Source organism: Phyllostomus hastatus, unplaced genomic scaffold (assembly GCF_019186645.2).
Source record: "Phyllostomus hastatus isolate PE091 unplaced genomic scaffold, TTU_PhHast_1.1 phas_scaffold_182, whole genome shotgun sequence".
NCBI classification, from domain to species: domain Eukaryota; kingdom Metazoa; phylum Chordata; class Mammalia; order Chiroptera; family Phyllostomidae; genus Phyllostomus; species Phyllostomus hastatus.
The window spans coordinates 15,048,307-15,065,114 of NW_025334013.1; the positions used below are offsets into that span (position 1 = coordinate 15,048,307).

A 16,808-nucleotide genomic window follows, 5' to 3' on the forward strand; every position below is an offset into this window, starting at 1 on the left:
TGCTCGCCGCATAATGATTCGGGGGCAATGGCTTTCATTTCAGGTCTGCAGAACATGCATGACAAGGGGATGGCCGTCCAGCCCGACCTCAAAGCTTCTTTCTCCTACGGGGCGCTGGAAAACAACGACAACATCTCCGAGATCTATGCTCCCGCCACCCTGCCCGTCATGCAAGAAGAACACGGCTCCAGGGGCGCCTCCGGCGTTCCCTACCGAGTCCTGGAGCACACCAAGAAGGAGTGAGCCTGCCTCGAAGGGGACCTACCTCCCCTCCACTTACAGCTGCTCACGCCGTGCTGTCGGTGGTCTGGCTCCCAGTTCTAAAACTTGCCTTTCGAGTCTAATCTTTGTAAACCGGGAACTGTGCGGATGGGGATCTTGAGGAGGCTTTGTCTCTGGCAGAGGATGTTACCTTGGTCTTGGAAATTTCAAAGGTTGGGGGGGAGGGGGGAGGACGGAAGCAGGATTCCAGGTGGGTGGTGTGGTGTTCAGCTGCTGCCTGGTGAGCCAAGCCGGACTTGGGAAGCCTTCATGGTCCTCGAGGTCGGTGACTGCGCTTCCCCAGTCTCGGACCAAAGGCTGCCACGTGCTCCAGAGCTAAAGCGAGGCAGGGAGCCTGTGCTTCCTCTCCAAGTCCAGGGAAAGGCTGCAGACCTCTAAATCTATCTAATCTTTCCCCACCTCGAGCACAGGCCTGCCCTCTGCCCGCTCACTCGTGCTTCCGTATTTGTGATAACATTTGTGTCGCCTTCGCACGGCCCAGTGGGCCAGCCGTGGGCAGGACATCCTGTCATTCGCCGGTAGGAAATGCACTTCTGCCTTCCCGGCGTCTGCCCTCCCCAGTGAAAATGTGCTTGATGTGTTTATCGTGGATCTGCTCTGAAAAGTAATTTCGTTTTGGTTCTGTGAACTGTTTGCTTGCTTTCCCTCCCTGCCCCCAAAGGAACTGGGAAGTTCAGAGAAGAACGAGAATAGGACAGGGGCAGAGAGATGACACTTCAGCCCGCAAGGGAGGAAGAATCCCTTTCCATCCTGCAGAATGGGATCACATCACTTAAAAAGAATAGCTGGGAGTTCTGGCTGTTTTACATGGATCTTCCTGCACACCAGTGCCCTCTGGGAAGGTTGAGGGAGCTCGTTTCAGAAACGGCGTTGCTCACCTCCCTCCAGCCTCCTCACCTCGCCTGTAGGTCAGCGAACCAAGCTGGAGTTACTGCTTAATTTCTCTGGAGTCGGCAGAGACGGTTTGGGTCCCCATCCCCATGGGGATATATGTCTGGGAGATGCACGCGATCTCTGAAGTGGAGCTACAGCCTTCTTTCTGGCTGTAAACCCTCTTCCCCTAGACCGACTGTGAGTTTTCGAGAATGGCGGGTAAAGGTTTGCAAACCTTCATGAGCCTCAGGATCCCCTAGGGAGTTTCCTTAAAATGCAGAATCCTACACCCCAACCACAGATACTCCCAGTGGGACTGGGGTAGGGTCCAAGAGTCTGCATGCTTAACTAACAGCACAGGTGGTTCTGATGCAGGTAACCCAAGGATCACACACCTTGAAAGCCTGATGTTTGGGATGATCTGCTTTAAAATGCCCAGGGCCGACGCACTCCTACTGGAAGGTTGGAGTTACCATTCCTTGTCTCCTTCCTGGGGTTCATCCGGCAGGTCATGCAGTCCCCAAAGGACCAGAGGCGTGTCTCCGTTCATTGATTACCACTTAGAGCTATACTTACTGCTTCCCTCGGCCGCCTTTAACCACCGGGCAAGATAACAGTGTTAAAAGACCAGTGTTGATAGCTCATTAACCTTTATGGATTGTGCTTAATACTGATTTAGTACCTTGACTTCAGAAACTGACTGTTGCCTGTGGTAACCACTTCGGTATTGCATCTCAGCCACTTCTGCGCTGGGTCTTACATGCCTAGGAGAGCAGTAGGCGATGAAGGGCCTTGTTCCCTTGAGGATAGGTATCAGCTCCATGCAACAGTATTTATGAGGCATTCGTTCACTGTTTGTTAAGCATCTGGATGGTGAGAGCAAAAAGTAAGAATGGTTCCTGCCCTCCAGGCCAGCAACTGGGGGAGACACAAATACCCAGGAAGGGAACCGGCAGCGAAACCAGCAGGCCAGGCCAAGTGCAATAGTGGACCACAGAAAATGAGTTTCGGAGGCCCTGCTAAAGGTCAGGCCCTGAGCTCAGAACGAGTGATCCAAAATGGAGGTGCTTTTGGTCCCATTCATTGATGAGCGGCAAACCCAGCAAAGTTTGGACAAAGCATAGAAGGTGGCATGGTCACCCCTACACCCCCCACCCCCAGGTGGAGGAGCCAGCATTTGCAAAGGCACAGAGGGAAATCACAGGAAGGGCGAGCCAGGGAGGGGGTGGGAGATGAGCCCGGAAAAAGAAGCATAGGAAGCCACATCTCAGAGGGCCTTGAATGTCTGGTGAGTTTAAAATGACCCTAGAAGGCACGGGAGTCATTGATGGTTCGTGAGGAAGGAAACAGCAGGGTCAACACTGATGGGAAAGGAGGCCTTATGCAATGTGGGAGAAGGGTCTGAAGGGACAATAAATGCCCTTTTCAAGGTCAAGCAGCAGTCCTGCAGGACAGAACACAAAAGAAGAAATAAAACCGTTTCATTGCTGTTCGGGGGACGATGACATCAACTTTCCACTCACATCCCTGAATCCTTATGTCCTCTCATGGCTCCGACATTCCCCAGCCCTTTTGAATGTTCCAAGCAACGTTAAATATCACGCCTCTCATCTATCTCCTCGCAGCCACGAAGTTAAACTTGGGTTTAAATTTTTCCATTGTTCTGTGGTCTTCCTCTCTGTACCCTTCTGACCCACTTGTTTAGAGGCCGGGATTCTGGATTCCCTGATCAGAGATCAGAACCAGCTCTTCGCAGATGGGTTCCTGCGGGTTTTGACGAGAGCTCAGCGCCCCCACTTCTGACCCCTCCCATGAAGCTCCGGGTCTGGTGACACCATCCCATTAAGCTTCAGGTCATGTGGGGGCGTTGGATGCTGGGTAGGGGAGCGGGGACTGACATCCCTTTACTTTTCTGATGGGAACCAGCCGGCTTGATGTGGTGTGTGGATACAAGGTGTCCGTCACGGCAGTGCTGGGGAGCCTCCACCCTGCAGCCTTGTGAATTCTAAATCTAGTCCAACACTGGCTGATAAGCAAAAAGAATTTATTGTGTGTTTCTTTGAGAAGCCGTGTAAATGAAGTCACCTTCGAACACATTCTATGTGGATGCTTATATTTTGTTAACTTCTTGACTTATTGTCTTATTGGCATGTCTTATTTTTCAAAAAAAAAATGTGCGTGCTAGGTGCAAATAAAATTATGAAGTGGTATTTAATTTTAAAACAACCCACGTGATACCTGTTGAGTGTGAGTCTTATATTTGGCTAACCACTTTCTAGGGTTCTCTAGGGCAGTGCAGGCCCATGGAACCACCTGTGATGACAGAAATGCTCTGTGTCTGTGCTGCCCGATATGGCAGCCACGGCCCGCATCCATTCTGACTGAGATCAGTCATGGTGATGCGAAGAAAGAAAGAAAACAGACTCTACTCTGGACATTTCCAGTCTGCTGCTACCATTTTAAAAACTGAAGACTGTTAAAATCAGAAAGGGCCGAAGCTCCTTGGGTACTTCTGAAATCACAGAGCCAGACGCATCAGAGCTCTGAGTCCATTCACTAAAGCCAACAACATGGTCTAAGACCCACTTAGATCAATGTGTTTATCTATTTTGCATTTCAGTTTTAACCCATCCTCACAGGCCTTGCCAGGCCATGACTTTGGCTAACGATGTTTTTCCTCTTTATACCCAGATGATTGTAGCACAAGTGCCTGAGAGCGGGAAATTAACCCCCTTCAGGGTGACGTTCTCTCCCTGACCCACACCTGCTGCTTTGAGAGATCCTCAGGGAGGGTTTATGGTGCCCTGGGTGCCCTGCAACTTCTCTGGGGCTTCATATTCTGATTCTCTCATCTGCCACGACCTCTGCTCTAGCAGCCCCTTTGAGACCAGCACTCAGTGAGGTCAGCTGCCCCCTGCTGGTGACCTCCTAGTGACATACCCACCTCCCACCCTCTGGTCCTAGAGAGGAAACAGCCCTGCCCATGGGGGTCCCCCTCCAAAGCCTGGATCGGGCCCTTGGTGGCCCCTGGAAATGATCTTGTGAGCCAGCCCATCGGCAAAAACAACCGCAGGGCTCTCACTACCTGGAGCCCCAGGTAGGTCTCCTCACCATGGGGCCAGCAACTCATCCCCTTTCTCCTTCACCAGGTTTCTCTAAGCACATGCAAGTCCAGGCCTGACTGACCCTGGGCCCAGAAGGAGCAAGTCTTTCCTCAAGAACTTGACTTACATATGCTTCCTCAAAGAATCCCAACTCGGTGGCCCTCCCTGAGGCAACTAGAATCAGAAAATACTTCAAGTGGTAGATCTTTCCAGCTTCAGAATTCTTATTAAGGCCTTCACCAAGCACCCCCTATACTATATGAGACGATGCCAGTCTAGCCCTCCAGACAACTGCCAATGTCAAGGTGAATGCTGGTAGCCCTCGCAAGTGGCCACATGAGGCACAGCCATGCACCATGACCTCTGGTTTGAGCACTTAGGTGGGTTTCAAGGGTCATCCTGATCTTTGCTGATGCTGCTACCTGGCTGAAGCAGACCCTGCACCTGTCCAACACTAACAGAAAGCACAGGGCAGGTCACGGGACACAGTACGTCTCAGCTGCAGACTCAGGAGTGTGACCTCTCCGCAACCTTGGGGAAGTGCTTGACCCCTCCACGCCTCAGTTTCCTCCTACGTAAGATTGGGAGAATACTGCCGCCCTCGTAGGTTGTTGTAAGGATTGAATATAGGACGATGGCGGGCACATACACAGTAAAGTCTCAATAACGTTAGCCATGGGCAAGTCCTCTTCAAGCTAGGGAGCTGCGTGAGAGGCACAGAGGCACGGGGCTGAAGTCAAGAGCTGAGTGCCTAGATTTTAGCCTCCTGCATTTTCCCTGGGTCTTGAGGCTCCACTGTGGTCACCTTAGGGAGAGAGGAGGGTTACTATTCCAAAGACTTGTATCTCGTTTACTTGTGAGTGGATTTTCACAAGTTTCACTTATGTCCAGATTTGTGAGTATCTTTTTGAAGACCCCCTTGCAGACACAGTCTCTGAGATGACAAAGCCAGTTTTAGTCAAACTGAAGGACAAAGTCTTCCAGTCGCCAAGGTATGCAAGTGCCAAGGACTAAAGGTTTATGTCCTCCGCCTCCATAACTCCTGTCAAAACCCTAACCCCTTTGTAATGGTATTAGGAGATGGGACCTTTGGGAGGTAATGAGGTCATGAGGGTGGAGCCTCCATGAGTGGGATTAGTGCCGTCCTCGGGGACAGGCCAGGAGCTAGCTGGCTCCCCGCCCTGTGACGACTCAGAGAAGACAGCAGTAAACCAAGCAGCAGGCACTCACCAGAACCCGGTCCTGCAGGTTCCGTGAGCTCCGACTTCTGGCCTCCAGGACTGAAAAATAAATTTCTGTTGTTGATAAGCCACCCACTTATGGTATTTTGCCATAGCAACCTGAGCTGAGTGAGCCAGGCATCAGGCTCTTCTCTCTCCTTCCAGGAGGTGGCTTTGGGATGCTGCGGCTGGAACTCGGCCAGCGGCTCCCCCCTGGGAGCCTGAGAGAGGGACTGCAAGGCTGCAGAAGGCTCCTTCCTGTCTGTTTCCGGTTCCTTGCCTGCCACCCCAGCCATGCTTCTTCACTCTGGGATAGCAGCCGCTGAGTCGAGGGGGACAGTGCTTCCCGACTCCTGCACAGTCAGCCTCATGGCACCCCCTCCAACATCGGCACCCCATCCAACGTCAGCACCGCCCCCCCCAGAGATCTGGGCCCCAGCTCCTCTTACCTCTCTCCCTTTTTTAAAAAACAGCTTTATTGACCTAATTCACATGCTATACAATTCACTCACAGTGTACATGTCAGTGTTTTTAGTACGTTCACGGATATGTGCGGCCATCACCATCCATCGATTTGAGAACATTTCATCACTTCGAAAGGAAACCCCAACAATGAATGTCCCTGAGGACGAGGGGAAGCTGGAATCCTGGTGTACTGCTAGTAGGAATGTAATAAAACAATGCAGCCGCTACAGAAGATAGGGGGTCTCTCAAAACATTGAAAGTAGGGACTCAAAAGGTATTTCCACACCCGTGTTCACAGCAGCACTATTCCCACCAGCCAACGGCTGGACGCGGCTCCGCCCGCGGACAGAGGAACGGAGAGAGGACAAGCGCAGCGCGCTCTGCAGAACGTTCTTCAGCCCTAAAAGGACGGGAATGCTGACGTGTGCTGCCACGTGGTGAACCTTGAGGACATTATGCTGAGTGGGAAAGCAAGACGCGAGAGGACGAACACTGAATGTTTCTATTTACAGGAGGCGCTTCAAGTCGGCAGAGTCAGAGACAGGAAGTAGAATGGCAGTTGCCAGGAGGCTGGGGGTGGGGCAGGGTGGGGGCAGGGAGTTTTTGTGTATTGGGGAGCGTCTCCATTTGGCAAGATGAAAAACGTTCTCGAGATGGCTGGAGGCTAAGGCTGCACATCAGTGCAAGTGCACTTAATGCTACTAAATTGTACACTTAAAGACGGTTAAAAATGCTAACTTGTATGTATATTTTACCACAACTTTAAAAAAAAGAAACCCTGCACCTTTCACTATCACCTCCTCAGACTCCCCATCCTGCCTCCTCTCCCAGCCTCTGGCAACCCCTAACCTACTTTTCCTCTCGACAGAGTTCGCATTTCGGATTTCCGTGTGAATGGAATCACATGATGCATGGACTTGGGTGTCTGGCTTCTTTCACCTTGCATAATGTTTTCACATTTCATCCAAATTCATTCATTTTTATGGCTGGATACCGTCTTATCTTTTAACTTTTAATAATTGCAGCTGTTCCCTCAGTTCCTTTCCTCCTGGGAATCGTAGCTGCTTTCTGCAACTGCTCTTCCATAATCCCTCGGAGTTCTTTTTCGCCTGTTCAGTTACCAGTTAATAACTCTCCGTGTCTCTAGATAGCAATTCTTTATATTAACTTCTTCCTGGTCAAATCACCAGTGTGACTCCTGTCGCCTGACTTAGCCTGGACTGATAGTTAAGAAAAATCAAAACAATTCGAATCCCTGGACTGCCCATTTTTAATGTCCCATTTTCTCCGTGGTTCTCTCTGCACCCCATCTTCCTTTCTGATTCCGGCCGTGTGGCTCTTACTCTCCTCGGCCCATCTGCAGCTCAGATTAACCAGGAAAGAATACCTCCTCCTAACAGATTCAAGGACGGCATGCTTTAAAGAGCAGCCCCTTCCAGGTCGTGTAGCGTTGCGTTGTTTGAACACACCCTATTTTGTTTATCCATTCTTCTTTTGACGGGTACTTGAGGTATATGTCCAGTTCGGGGATATTATGAATAAAGAGCATTCTTTGTACAAACCTTTTTTTTGTCTTTGGTGGACATTTACTTAAATTTCCCTCGAGTATATATCTAGGAGTAGAATTTCTGGGTCATAGGGTAGGTGTACATTCAGCTCGATAAAGTGGCACACGGCGTCCCAAAACAGTCATCTCCGTTTACATTCCACCAACAGCGCGTGAGTGTGAGGCGGAGGTCTTTTAGCGCTTCTGCTACTTCCCTAGCACAAACCTCATGTGCACGTAACACAGACATCTTAAGAGTACTGGCTTTTAAATCTACTCCAATAAGAACGACAGAATCTGAAATGAAATCGCCCGTCTGGAAATTCTCCCGAAAGGCAAGAGAGGGGCTACTCCAGATCTACAGCATCATCTGACAGGTTCGACTTGAGTTTTCCAGGACAGCACAACACTTATCAACCTTGGCACGGCTTTCAAGTGGATCGAGCCACAAGGGATCGATTTCTCTTTTTTTCTCTCTGCCTGAAACTCAAACCTCACAATGGTGAGGAGGAAAGGGAAGGGGGGGGGGGGGGGTTGGAAATGTGAAACTGTGTAAAGTTCATTCATAACCTGCATTTATTACACACTGTGCCCTTGCCGGACACAATGGCAAAGAGGAAAGATGGGGAAGATTCCATTCTTGTTCTTGAGGTTCTCGTAACCTAGTTGACAGATGCAAGATGGAAACTCTTCCTCTGCCCACCATGTAAGGCTGATGCTGTTTCGGATTCTTCCCTTTGCTCTTTTTGGGTTCGATTCTGCGCTCTCCCTGTGTCATCTCTTCTGACCTCATGATTTCAACTAGTCACCAAGCCTCCCTCCCAAATCACTACACCAGGGCTCAGTTCACGCGTAGACTCCAGGTCTATGTTTTCCAACCACTTCCATCCTCAACTCCTCTCTAATGCTCATAACTTACATATGATTCACCGGTAAATTTTGTTAAACTTGCCCTTCTAATATAGCCAGAATCATACTATTTATCACCACTTCCTCCCCTGCGACCCTTGCCCAACCCGCTATCATCTCTGGTTTGCATTATTACAATAGCTCCACCGAACCAGGATCGCTGTCTCACTGCTGTTGCCGGTTCCTGATCACTTCCCTTTCTTTTGCTAAGAGAAACTTGAATTGCTTTCGATGCATGTAACCTTCAGGGTTCCAGCACAAAGTTAACCTGAGGGGAACTTGGAAAAGGTTACTTACAAACATGAGGACAGGGTTGAGGGAAATGAGAAAGAATGACGGTAATGCACTCTGAGCTTCCGACAGAGAGGAGCCATTACCGCGTCTAGGCCAAGAGAAAGGAGACTCTACCGAAACCAGGAGAGAGACCTGGATGAAGAGTCACTTGACAGAAGCCTCGGTAGGTGGATGTGGCCTACCTGCAGTGACCTAGAAGGGAAGGGGCCTGTGAAATACAATACTACCCTTACTCCACCCTCCTCCACCCTTCTGATATCCTCCCCACGTCTTCTATCGGATAAATTCAACTGCAACCTGTTGGAGACATCCGTGCAGGTTGGCATTGTGAGGTGCAAATCAGGAAGGAAAACGGTGGAGGAGAGCAGACCTGAGGGGAGCAACAGAAAATACCTTGCACAGGAAGCCACCTCTCCCCAGGACTCAGTCCATGAGATCTGAGAGCTGCTGACCTCACCTCAGCTCCAGAGGTAAGCACGTGAGCCAGGCCTGGGCTGTGAGCATATTCCACGCCCCTTATCAAGAGACTGGTTGCGTGATGTACAAGTAGCCAAGTTAGACCAAGAAGCAGCCGCCCTGGGACTTTTGTTGACAACATGGAGGAAAAGAAACCCTCTTTCTGCTGCTAAGATTGTGACTGGAAGTTGTAAGCAGCCATTCTGTCATCTCATTGGGAAAGGCGGCCAGAGAATGAAAAGTAAATGCAAAGAAAACAGAGTTAGGAAATGAAGAACAAAGACTACATCCCAATGGCACAGTTTATGCCCCTGGATCCAGCCATGTCTGAAGTCCGTGACTTTTCTGTTACATAAGTCAGCGAATTCCACTGCTGCTTAACCTAGTTTGAGTGGTATATTGCATGTGAGAAAAAAAAAAAGACTCTTAAATAATACTTAATAACCCAAAGACCAATGCAAAGGTGTACTTATATGTCCAAATATGCTGTTATTTCTATGGAATGCCCTTTCCCATATTCTCCACCTAGAAAACTCTTACTCAAATAGCCTCTTAACTGCAAAGCTTCCCCTTAATCTTCCAGGCAGAATTGCTCACTTCTTCCTCTGCGTTTGTCAGCACTTTGCAAATACCCCTGTGAGTGCATGTATAAAATCGTATCACAGTTAGTGATTTACTTACCTGTCTCCCCTCGCTGTGAGCCCTCGAAGGGCTAGATTTGTGTGGGCCTCACCCTTTCAAGCCCAGGGCCCAGCACAGGGCCTAATACCTCAGGGAAACTGAGTTAGGGCTAAACCAATCTTTCTATTTGGGGACTTCTCAGAGCCATTGCTGCATTCACGTGCATTATGGATTCCCAACAAGGGGTGCAGAACGCTGCAGTTTCCAAACTCATTTGACCTAAAAACTTTTTTTTTTGGCTGAAGTTGCTGTGTTAGATGAATTTAGAGAAGAAAAATTTCTGTGCTTCTTAGGGCGACAATGAAAGAAGTGGCTCTCAATAAATATTTGTTATGTAGATGAAAGAAAAGAACTTGGTTAGGCCAAGGTGGGGGACAGGGGCAGCAGCCAAGCTGCGAGCAACAGAAACAACAGAAATAATGAGCAGGAAGCAGGAGCGGGTGATCCTCGGCCATAACGCTCTGATGGTGCAGGGTGAGCTGTGAAAGAGCCATTGGGACCATAATCCAGCTCTGTGTCCTTAGTTTAAATCTAACAGAGACTGGATGTATTCCACACACGTGAACCCTTCTTCCTCAGCCACGACCCAGGCGCTCGGTGCCTGACAACACTGCCTCCTTGATTTTGACCTTCAATTTGCTTCACTTTGACTCCGAGGGGGTTATGGGTGGGTGATCAGAGCTGATTTCCTCCAACTTCACATACTTCAGACAAATGCCTTTCTGGTACTGTGCTTCTGTTTTTCTCTCTGTAAACTAAGGAAAGAGACAGAGGCTCCCCTGCCCCCAAGCTTGGTCCAGCTGTCTTGTAATAACAACAACAACAACAACAACAACATCTACCAACTAAAGCCCCACTCCTACCACTGTAACTTTGAACTCATTGAGCAGCTTAGGCCTTTGCTCTATTTGTAAAATAAGCATAATTATGCTCCACTATCTCCCAGGTCTTCTGAGAGACTCAAGCAAGACTGTGCATGGAAACCGTTTTGTAAACGGGAAACTAAAAATGTAAACATTATTGATACTTTACACAGGGCTAAGAGGAGAGCCGTGGAGGAGCGGGTGGAGGGGCGGCGGCAGTACCCCACCATAGTTAAGAGCCCAGGGCGAGGATCTGCACATCCAAGTGCTACCTATAGCTCAGCTACCTACCAGCAGCCTCTCGTCAGGCGATCAAGCACACAGAAACCCTCCTAATCTATAAAATGAGGATCATAATATCCGGCTCGCTGCTTACCGTGAGGTTAAATGAGGTAACGCTCGGAAAGCACGCGGCGCATTGTACATAGTAACTGGCCCTCAGTAAATGCTCATATATCCCCACTATTCCTGTGGCCGACACATGGGCTACGCAGGAAAAAGATAAACTATTTCTGGTCACGATGGAAAACGAAAAGGTCGCCAAAGGTCCTGTGGTCGTGAGGACCTAACGCCCCCGCCCCAGCATGACCGTGCACACCCCACCGCCCGGAACACGAAATCCGGCTTTGCGGGCCCAGCGAGCACGCGCGCGCGCGCGCGCGCGCCCAGACCCCGCCCGCCCCCACGGCCGCGCGCCAGGGGCGGGGCCGCTTCCTGCCGGCAACTGGGACCCGCGCACCCCTTCGGGCCGCTGACCTCGAGCGCCTGCGCCGCGCTCCCTTTGCTGGAGGAGGGGGCTAGACAGGGCGGGAGCGCTCGGGCTGGTGCACGCGCGCGACGCCAGCCCCTGGCTTGGCCCTGGCGCCGCTCGCTCCTTGGCCTAGGCTGTCGCTCCCGCCGGCCGGCGTCGAGGGCGTGGCGGTGAGGCTCCTTGCACTGACTCTGCCCAGACTGCCATCCGGGGTGTCTCCCCAGGCCCGGCTTCTCGTGGCGCCCGGTCCTCTCCCTTGGCTTCCTGCCTGTCTTCCTGCAGCAGCCAAGCGCTCAGGTGAGTCTCCCCTTCGCAGGGTAGGGCGAGCCCCTGGCATTTCCGAGCCAGGTATGCGACCAGCACTGGCGGAGGTGGTGGTCCAGCCCCAGTCGCGCCCAGCGTCTCCTCTGATTCTTCTAGGGTGGTGTCTTGGAAAAAACAAAAACAAGAAAATTGTCGTCTCCTCTCCACCAATAATTTCCTCCCAAACAATTGTTAGACTTTCTGCAAAGCTGCCAGGCCCAATCTGAAGGCAGGAAAGGTGCAGTCAGCAAAACGGAGAAGGCCAGAAGTTGGAAGCCCCTCTTTCCCTCTCACTCCTCCTCGGATAACCATCGCATTGCTTCTTCGCTAACTTCTTGAAACTTGTCTGTCTGCTTCCATCTGCCGCCTGGACCGGTGGAGCGACCGTGCTGTTTTCAGGTCGCTTCATTCCAGCTTCCGTGCAAAATCTGATCATCTCCTTCAGGGATTAGGAGTCCACTGTAGAGAGCAGTTCAGATCCGAGTTGCAGATACAGACCGGGATTACTTAAACGGATGTTTCAGTGTAGTGCGAAGCCAAAAACATTCACTCCCCCTTACTGAAAATTGCCTAGCACACTACATTTAATTCTGACTTTTCACAGAACTCTGCATTTGGCAAAAGAAGCAACTGACTTATTTGTGGCTGTGATTACATATGACTTAAGGCTGTTTCGTTAGCTCTGGCTCTATATTAAATTATAAAAACAATATTGAGAATGAGAATATAGACGTTGGTGCATCCCGCGAGTTTGTACTTCGGGGTGGGGATTTTATGATGGTATTCTAGAAGGGCACTTCTGATGCAGGAAGACAATGCAAGGCCTGAAAAACAACAGCCCCTTTTTTAGCCATGCCATCAGCTGTATATTTTACTGGGTTGGCAAACCTTTTCTTTCTTAGGTTGGGAAGGTATTTCAGTGGTTTTAGGGCAAACAAGATTTTTCCCACTATCGAACTGTAATGTTTGTAAAGCTTTTAAACATGTGGATCTTCAGGGTTGCAGATGAGAACAGATATTGCGTGGTGCTAGAGGATTTGTTGGTTGAAAGACTGAAGCCAAACATGAAAAATAGCGTGGTTTGGAAATCTATGAAGCTGAAGCCTGTGAAATAACGGAAGCTCTAAATTTCAATGTCATTTGTTGTTTAGACCCCAAAGCCCCACAGAAGGTGGAGTTCAGACAGTGGGTCTCCATTTTTCTCTTACAATGTAGGGGTTAGAGTGAGAGAAAGTGAACTGCATACATCAGAACAAGTAGTATCAGTTCTTTTCATATACCCATTGCAATTATTCTTTAAAGTCTGTTATTTTCATATGTTTTGACAGTTCATTTGTGGTGTTTGTTTCTGTTCCCTCTCGCGCGCTAACAAATACCACTGTTCCTGGTGGGGCACGGAACCTCGGCCATTGCAGCAGGACCAGTTCTAGATTACCTGTCAAAAGAGGACATAGGTCATTGAAATATACCAGAAAATCGAATTTTCCCCTTTCACTTTACAGTTGCCCCAGTTTTATTTTTTACCACAGCTACTAACATGTAGTAAAATTCTACCTATAATATAAATGGTGAATGAGGAGGGAGTAGAAGGTAGAGGTTTGTAGATGGCCATTCATGGACCATCCTGAGGGTTTTTTTTTAAAAAAAAAAAAAAGAAACTTAATCTAAATTTATAATGTAGAAGTTTTGAAGAGGAGTTTAGTAGTTCAACAGCATCCGCGAATATTTCCTGTATGTTACATGTGAGAGAACAAACAGAAAACGGAAAGCCAAGTGACTTTCCCAAGGCAGTTCAGCCGGGCCCTGCAGAACTGGAGGTGGGGTCCCTGTGTGCTTCCAGGGTTGTTCAGGAGCGTTTTGGACGCATCAAAAAATAGTAAGTGCATCTAGTCTGAGGTATTTGAAATGGTCACCAAGTTGAGAAGCATATGATTTTCAAATATTATTTTTTATAAAAATCCGGGAGGAGGAGCAGGAATTTAGCTTTTCTGATCAGAACTTAAAAATGCAAAGTCAAATCCATGTGCTTGACATTTTTGGCTTGATGGATTACTTTTGTCACAAGACTTGTAGCAGAGCAGATGGCCACGCCACTTGGACTTTTCCACTCATTTGATGTTTCCATGAAGAAACCATTTGCCGGAAGCCAGCCACAGCTGCAGTTGAGCTGCAGGTGATGGTGAACTTGGCTTGCGGAAGCTGGGGCGGCAGCCCTTTGTGTCCAGCCGGTCCCTGCCCCCTGGGTTAGTAAACTGAGGGACAGCTTAGTTTTGTCATAGTTGGAGTGGGGGCAGAGTTAGCAACAACTCCAGTAATAACAGCATGGAAACAGTGTATACTTTTTAATTCTTTACTTCGCCTAATAAAACCAAGCCACTTTTTAAGTACCAGCTGAGTTACCTTGTAAGATGATTTGTTTACACTCACGCTGGGATTGTCATGTCCAGTGGCTGACTTTGATCATATCTCTATTAAAATCTAACTGCACTTATAGTGCAAAAATCATGAAGTGGTTGACAATGTTGAGTTAAGCTATCACCCAAAAAATCTCATGGCTTGCCTTTAGCAAGGAAGCCGCCATTGGGATGATACTGTGCGCGCTGGATTACAACATAAAATTTGGCGAGGCCTTTATCAGTTAGTTCTCTGATTTTGAATCTTGAAACGTTTTCATACAGTAGCCGCATTGCTACCGCCCGTGGTTGCTGGTTTCGTGGATAGGTGTGTGCTTGCACAGTTTCCTTAAAACGGTACACGCAAAGTGTTCGTTTTACTTTTGTGGCCATTTTGGTGCTTGGAAGGAGACGATCATTCGGGTGTGGATTTTGCTCATTTTATTGTGTTGATGTCAGTTCCGCCGACGGTTCTGATGTTCCTTGGGCCCTTTCAACCCAGCAGTGCGCTGCCATCGACGGTGCCTGTGTGCGAATCATGGCTGAGCACCGGCTCTGTGCAAAGCGTGACTCTGAACACTTAGCATGGGTTCTTTCATTTCATTCTTCCAATATCCGAGGGCCATTATCATCTCCTTCTTATAGTTGAGGAAACCAAAAGAGAAACAAAGCAGTTTACGTAACGGAGTACTGGGGGAGCCGGAGTTTAAATCTGGGAGAGCATCGTGGAGCTTGACCCAGGTCTGATGCATACACGTACAGACGGTTCACACTTGTTTGCAGCTCCCGTGGTGGTCCATCAGTCCATCCTTTTAAACTGTATCAAATGTACAGTGATGTGTCAGTGAAGAAAATGTACCCAAACTGGAAAGATTATTGAACTGTCTTGTGGCAAAACGCAAATAATTCAACAATAATCTTTAAAGGTTGAAGAGAAAGTAGCTACAAAGGACATTATTGGGATAACGGACAGGATTCGGAGGTAGACTCTGATCTGGATGACAGAATCGTATCAGTGTTGAAGTTCCTGCTTTGGGTCATTGTAGGGCGGCTTGTGTCAGAAAACGATCGGTGTTGGGGAATTAAGGGGGCACACCCATCTTACTCTCAGTGGTTCGGGGGGAGTATATGTGTAAAAAACAGGGAGAGATTGCTTTTTAAAATGGGCAAAACCCTAAGTAACTCTGGGTAAAGAGTAGATAGGAATTCCTCAGTACAGTTCTTAAAATTTTTGTTTGAAATTATATCCCCTCCAAAAAAGTTGCCCAAAAACAAAGGTAGAAAACAGGAAACGAAGGTGTAACATTCTAAGAATTTTTTTTTCAAGTCAGGTAAAGGATCGTTTCCTGTGCTCTGATTTTTTTTAAGGGGTTGGAGGAAGAAGCTTGAAACAAAAAAATCATATCAAAAGTAACTTGACTTTCTCAAATGTAAAAATCTAGCCCTTCAGAGCTTCCCAGCTCTCCATCCTCCAGAAAAGGAGTCAGTACTTTCCTCACCTCTTTTTAATGGGTTGGAGATGGTGGGTGGGGGGGATCCGAAACACTGGTGTCACTAGGAGCTAAGATACAAAGACAGTCCACTTGAGTGACACTGGAAGTTAAATTGGGTTGGTCACATCGTTGCCCTGCCTGAAAACCTTCAGTGGCACGCTGGTGATGAGTGGGTCTTATGTCAGAACACGGTAACCTTGTTCTCAAGGGCACCTCGCCCACACCTACCTCTCTAACTTTGTCTCCTGCCACCCCCCCCCCCCAGCATGTACACGCTGTCCGCATCAGGTCACGTGATCTTTGTGCGTGCTGACCTTCTCATCTTCCTGCTGTTGCCCATGAACAACATGTTGGTTTTGCTTGGAACGTTCCCATTCTTTTCCAGCTGGAATTCTGTTCATCCTTCAAGTCTCACCATAACCTCCTTTGGGAAGCTGTCCCTGATCTCACGCAGAATTACATTTTCCTTGGCCTGTGCTGCCCTGTCAGCGGTGTAAGCACAGTGTTACCTGCTTTCATTCAGCAATCCTTATTAAGCATATACTGTGAGCTAGAAACTGTGCCAGGGACCGGGGATTCAGCCGCCCTCCTGGTCTGGTAGCCAGGAGTGCTTTGTAAACAAACAGTCATAAAGTAAGTATATAACAGAGAAATAAACAAAGGGCTGAGAGCAACATCTGCTCGGGACAATTTAGTCTTGAAGAAAAGATTACATTGAAAGCCACAATGAGATACATTTCCCTCCTGGGCGGGTTCCTTTCCAGATTGGAGATTTCCAGCACAGTAATCTAATTAAATGAATAAATTTGAAACAATGGTAGTCCCTGTGGGGCTACTAAGCAGATATATTGGATAGAAATCTAAAAATAGAAGTCTGGCGCTCAGGAGAGGGAGGTTGAGTCCAGAGACAGAAATCACAGGAGCAGTGATGTCAGTGAGCTCAGGCAGGACAGACAGACGCAGGGGCAAGTCACGGTCTCTTGGGGTCACGTGCTTTTTCCAAACTCCCCACCCCCTTCATTGCCCAAGATTCTGCTCTCACTTCCCCTTCAACTTCAGTGGATCCTTTCTGACTCAAGAATCATTGCGTGGAACCAGAGACAGTGTTGACACACACGTGATGTGTGCGCACCTTAGGGGGCGCAAGGAGCAAAGCTGAGACGTCCTGGTGGTGA

General features: G+C 48.7%; 2 protein-coding genes across 4 annotated transcripts in view; both read left to right on the top strand.

Annotated features, from left to right (window-relative positions):
* Nucleotides 1-3,392, top strand: part of NIPAL3 (NIPA like domain containing 3) — a 32,918-nt gene extending 29,526 nt beyond the window's left edge. Inside the window, exon 12 of the mRNA XM_045858857.1 lies at nucleotides 44-3,392. Within this exon, the coding sequence (XP_045714813.1) occupies nucleotides 44-243 (200 nt within the window). The 3' untranslated portion in view covers nucleotides 244-3,392. The remainder of the gene's footprint in view (nucleotides 1-43) is intronic.
* An 8,009-nt stretch (nucleotides 3,393-11,401) lies between these two features.
* Nucleotides 11,402-16,808, top strand: part of RCAN3 (RCAN family member 3) — a 29,948-nt gene continuing 24,541 nt past the window's right edge. For all 3 annotated transcript variants that reach the window (XM_045859516.1, XM_045859514.1, XM_045859515.1), the window contains exon 1: nucleotides 11,402-11,741. The gene's annotated coding sequence lies outside the window, so the exon portion shown is untranslated. The remainder of the gene's footprint in view (nucleotides 11,742-16,808) is intronic.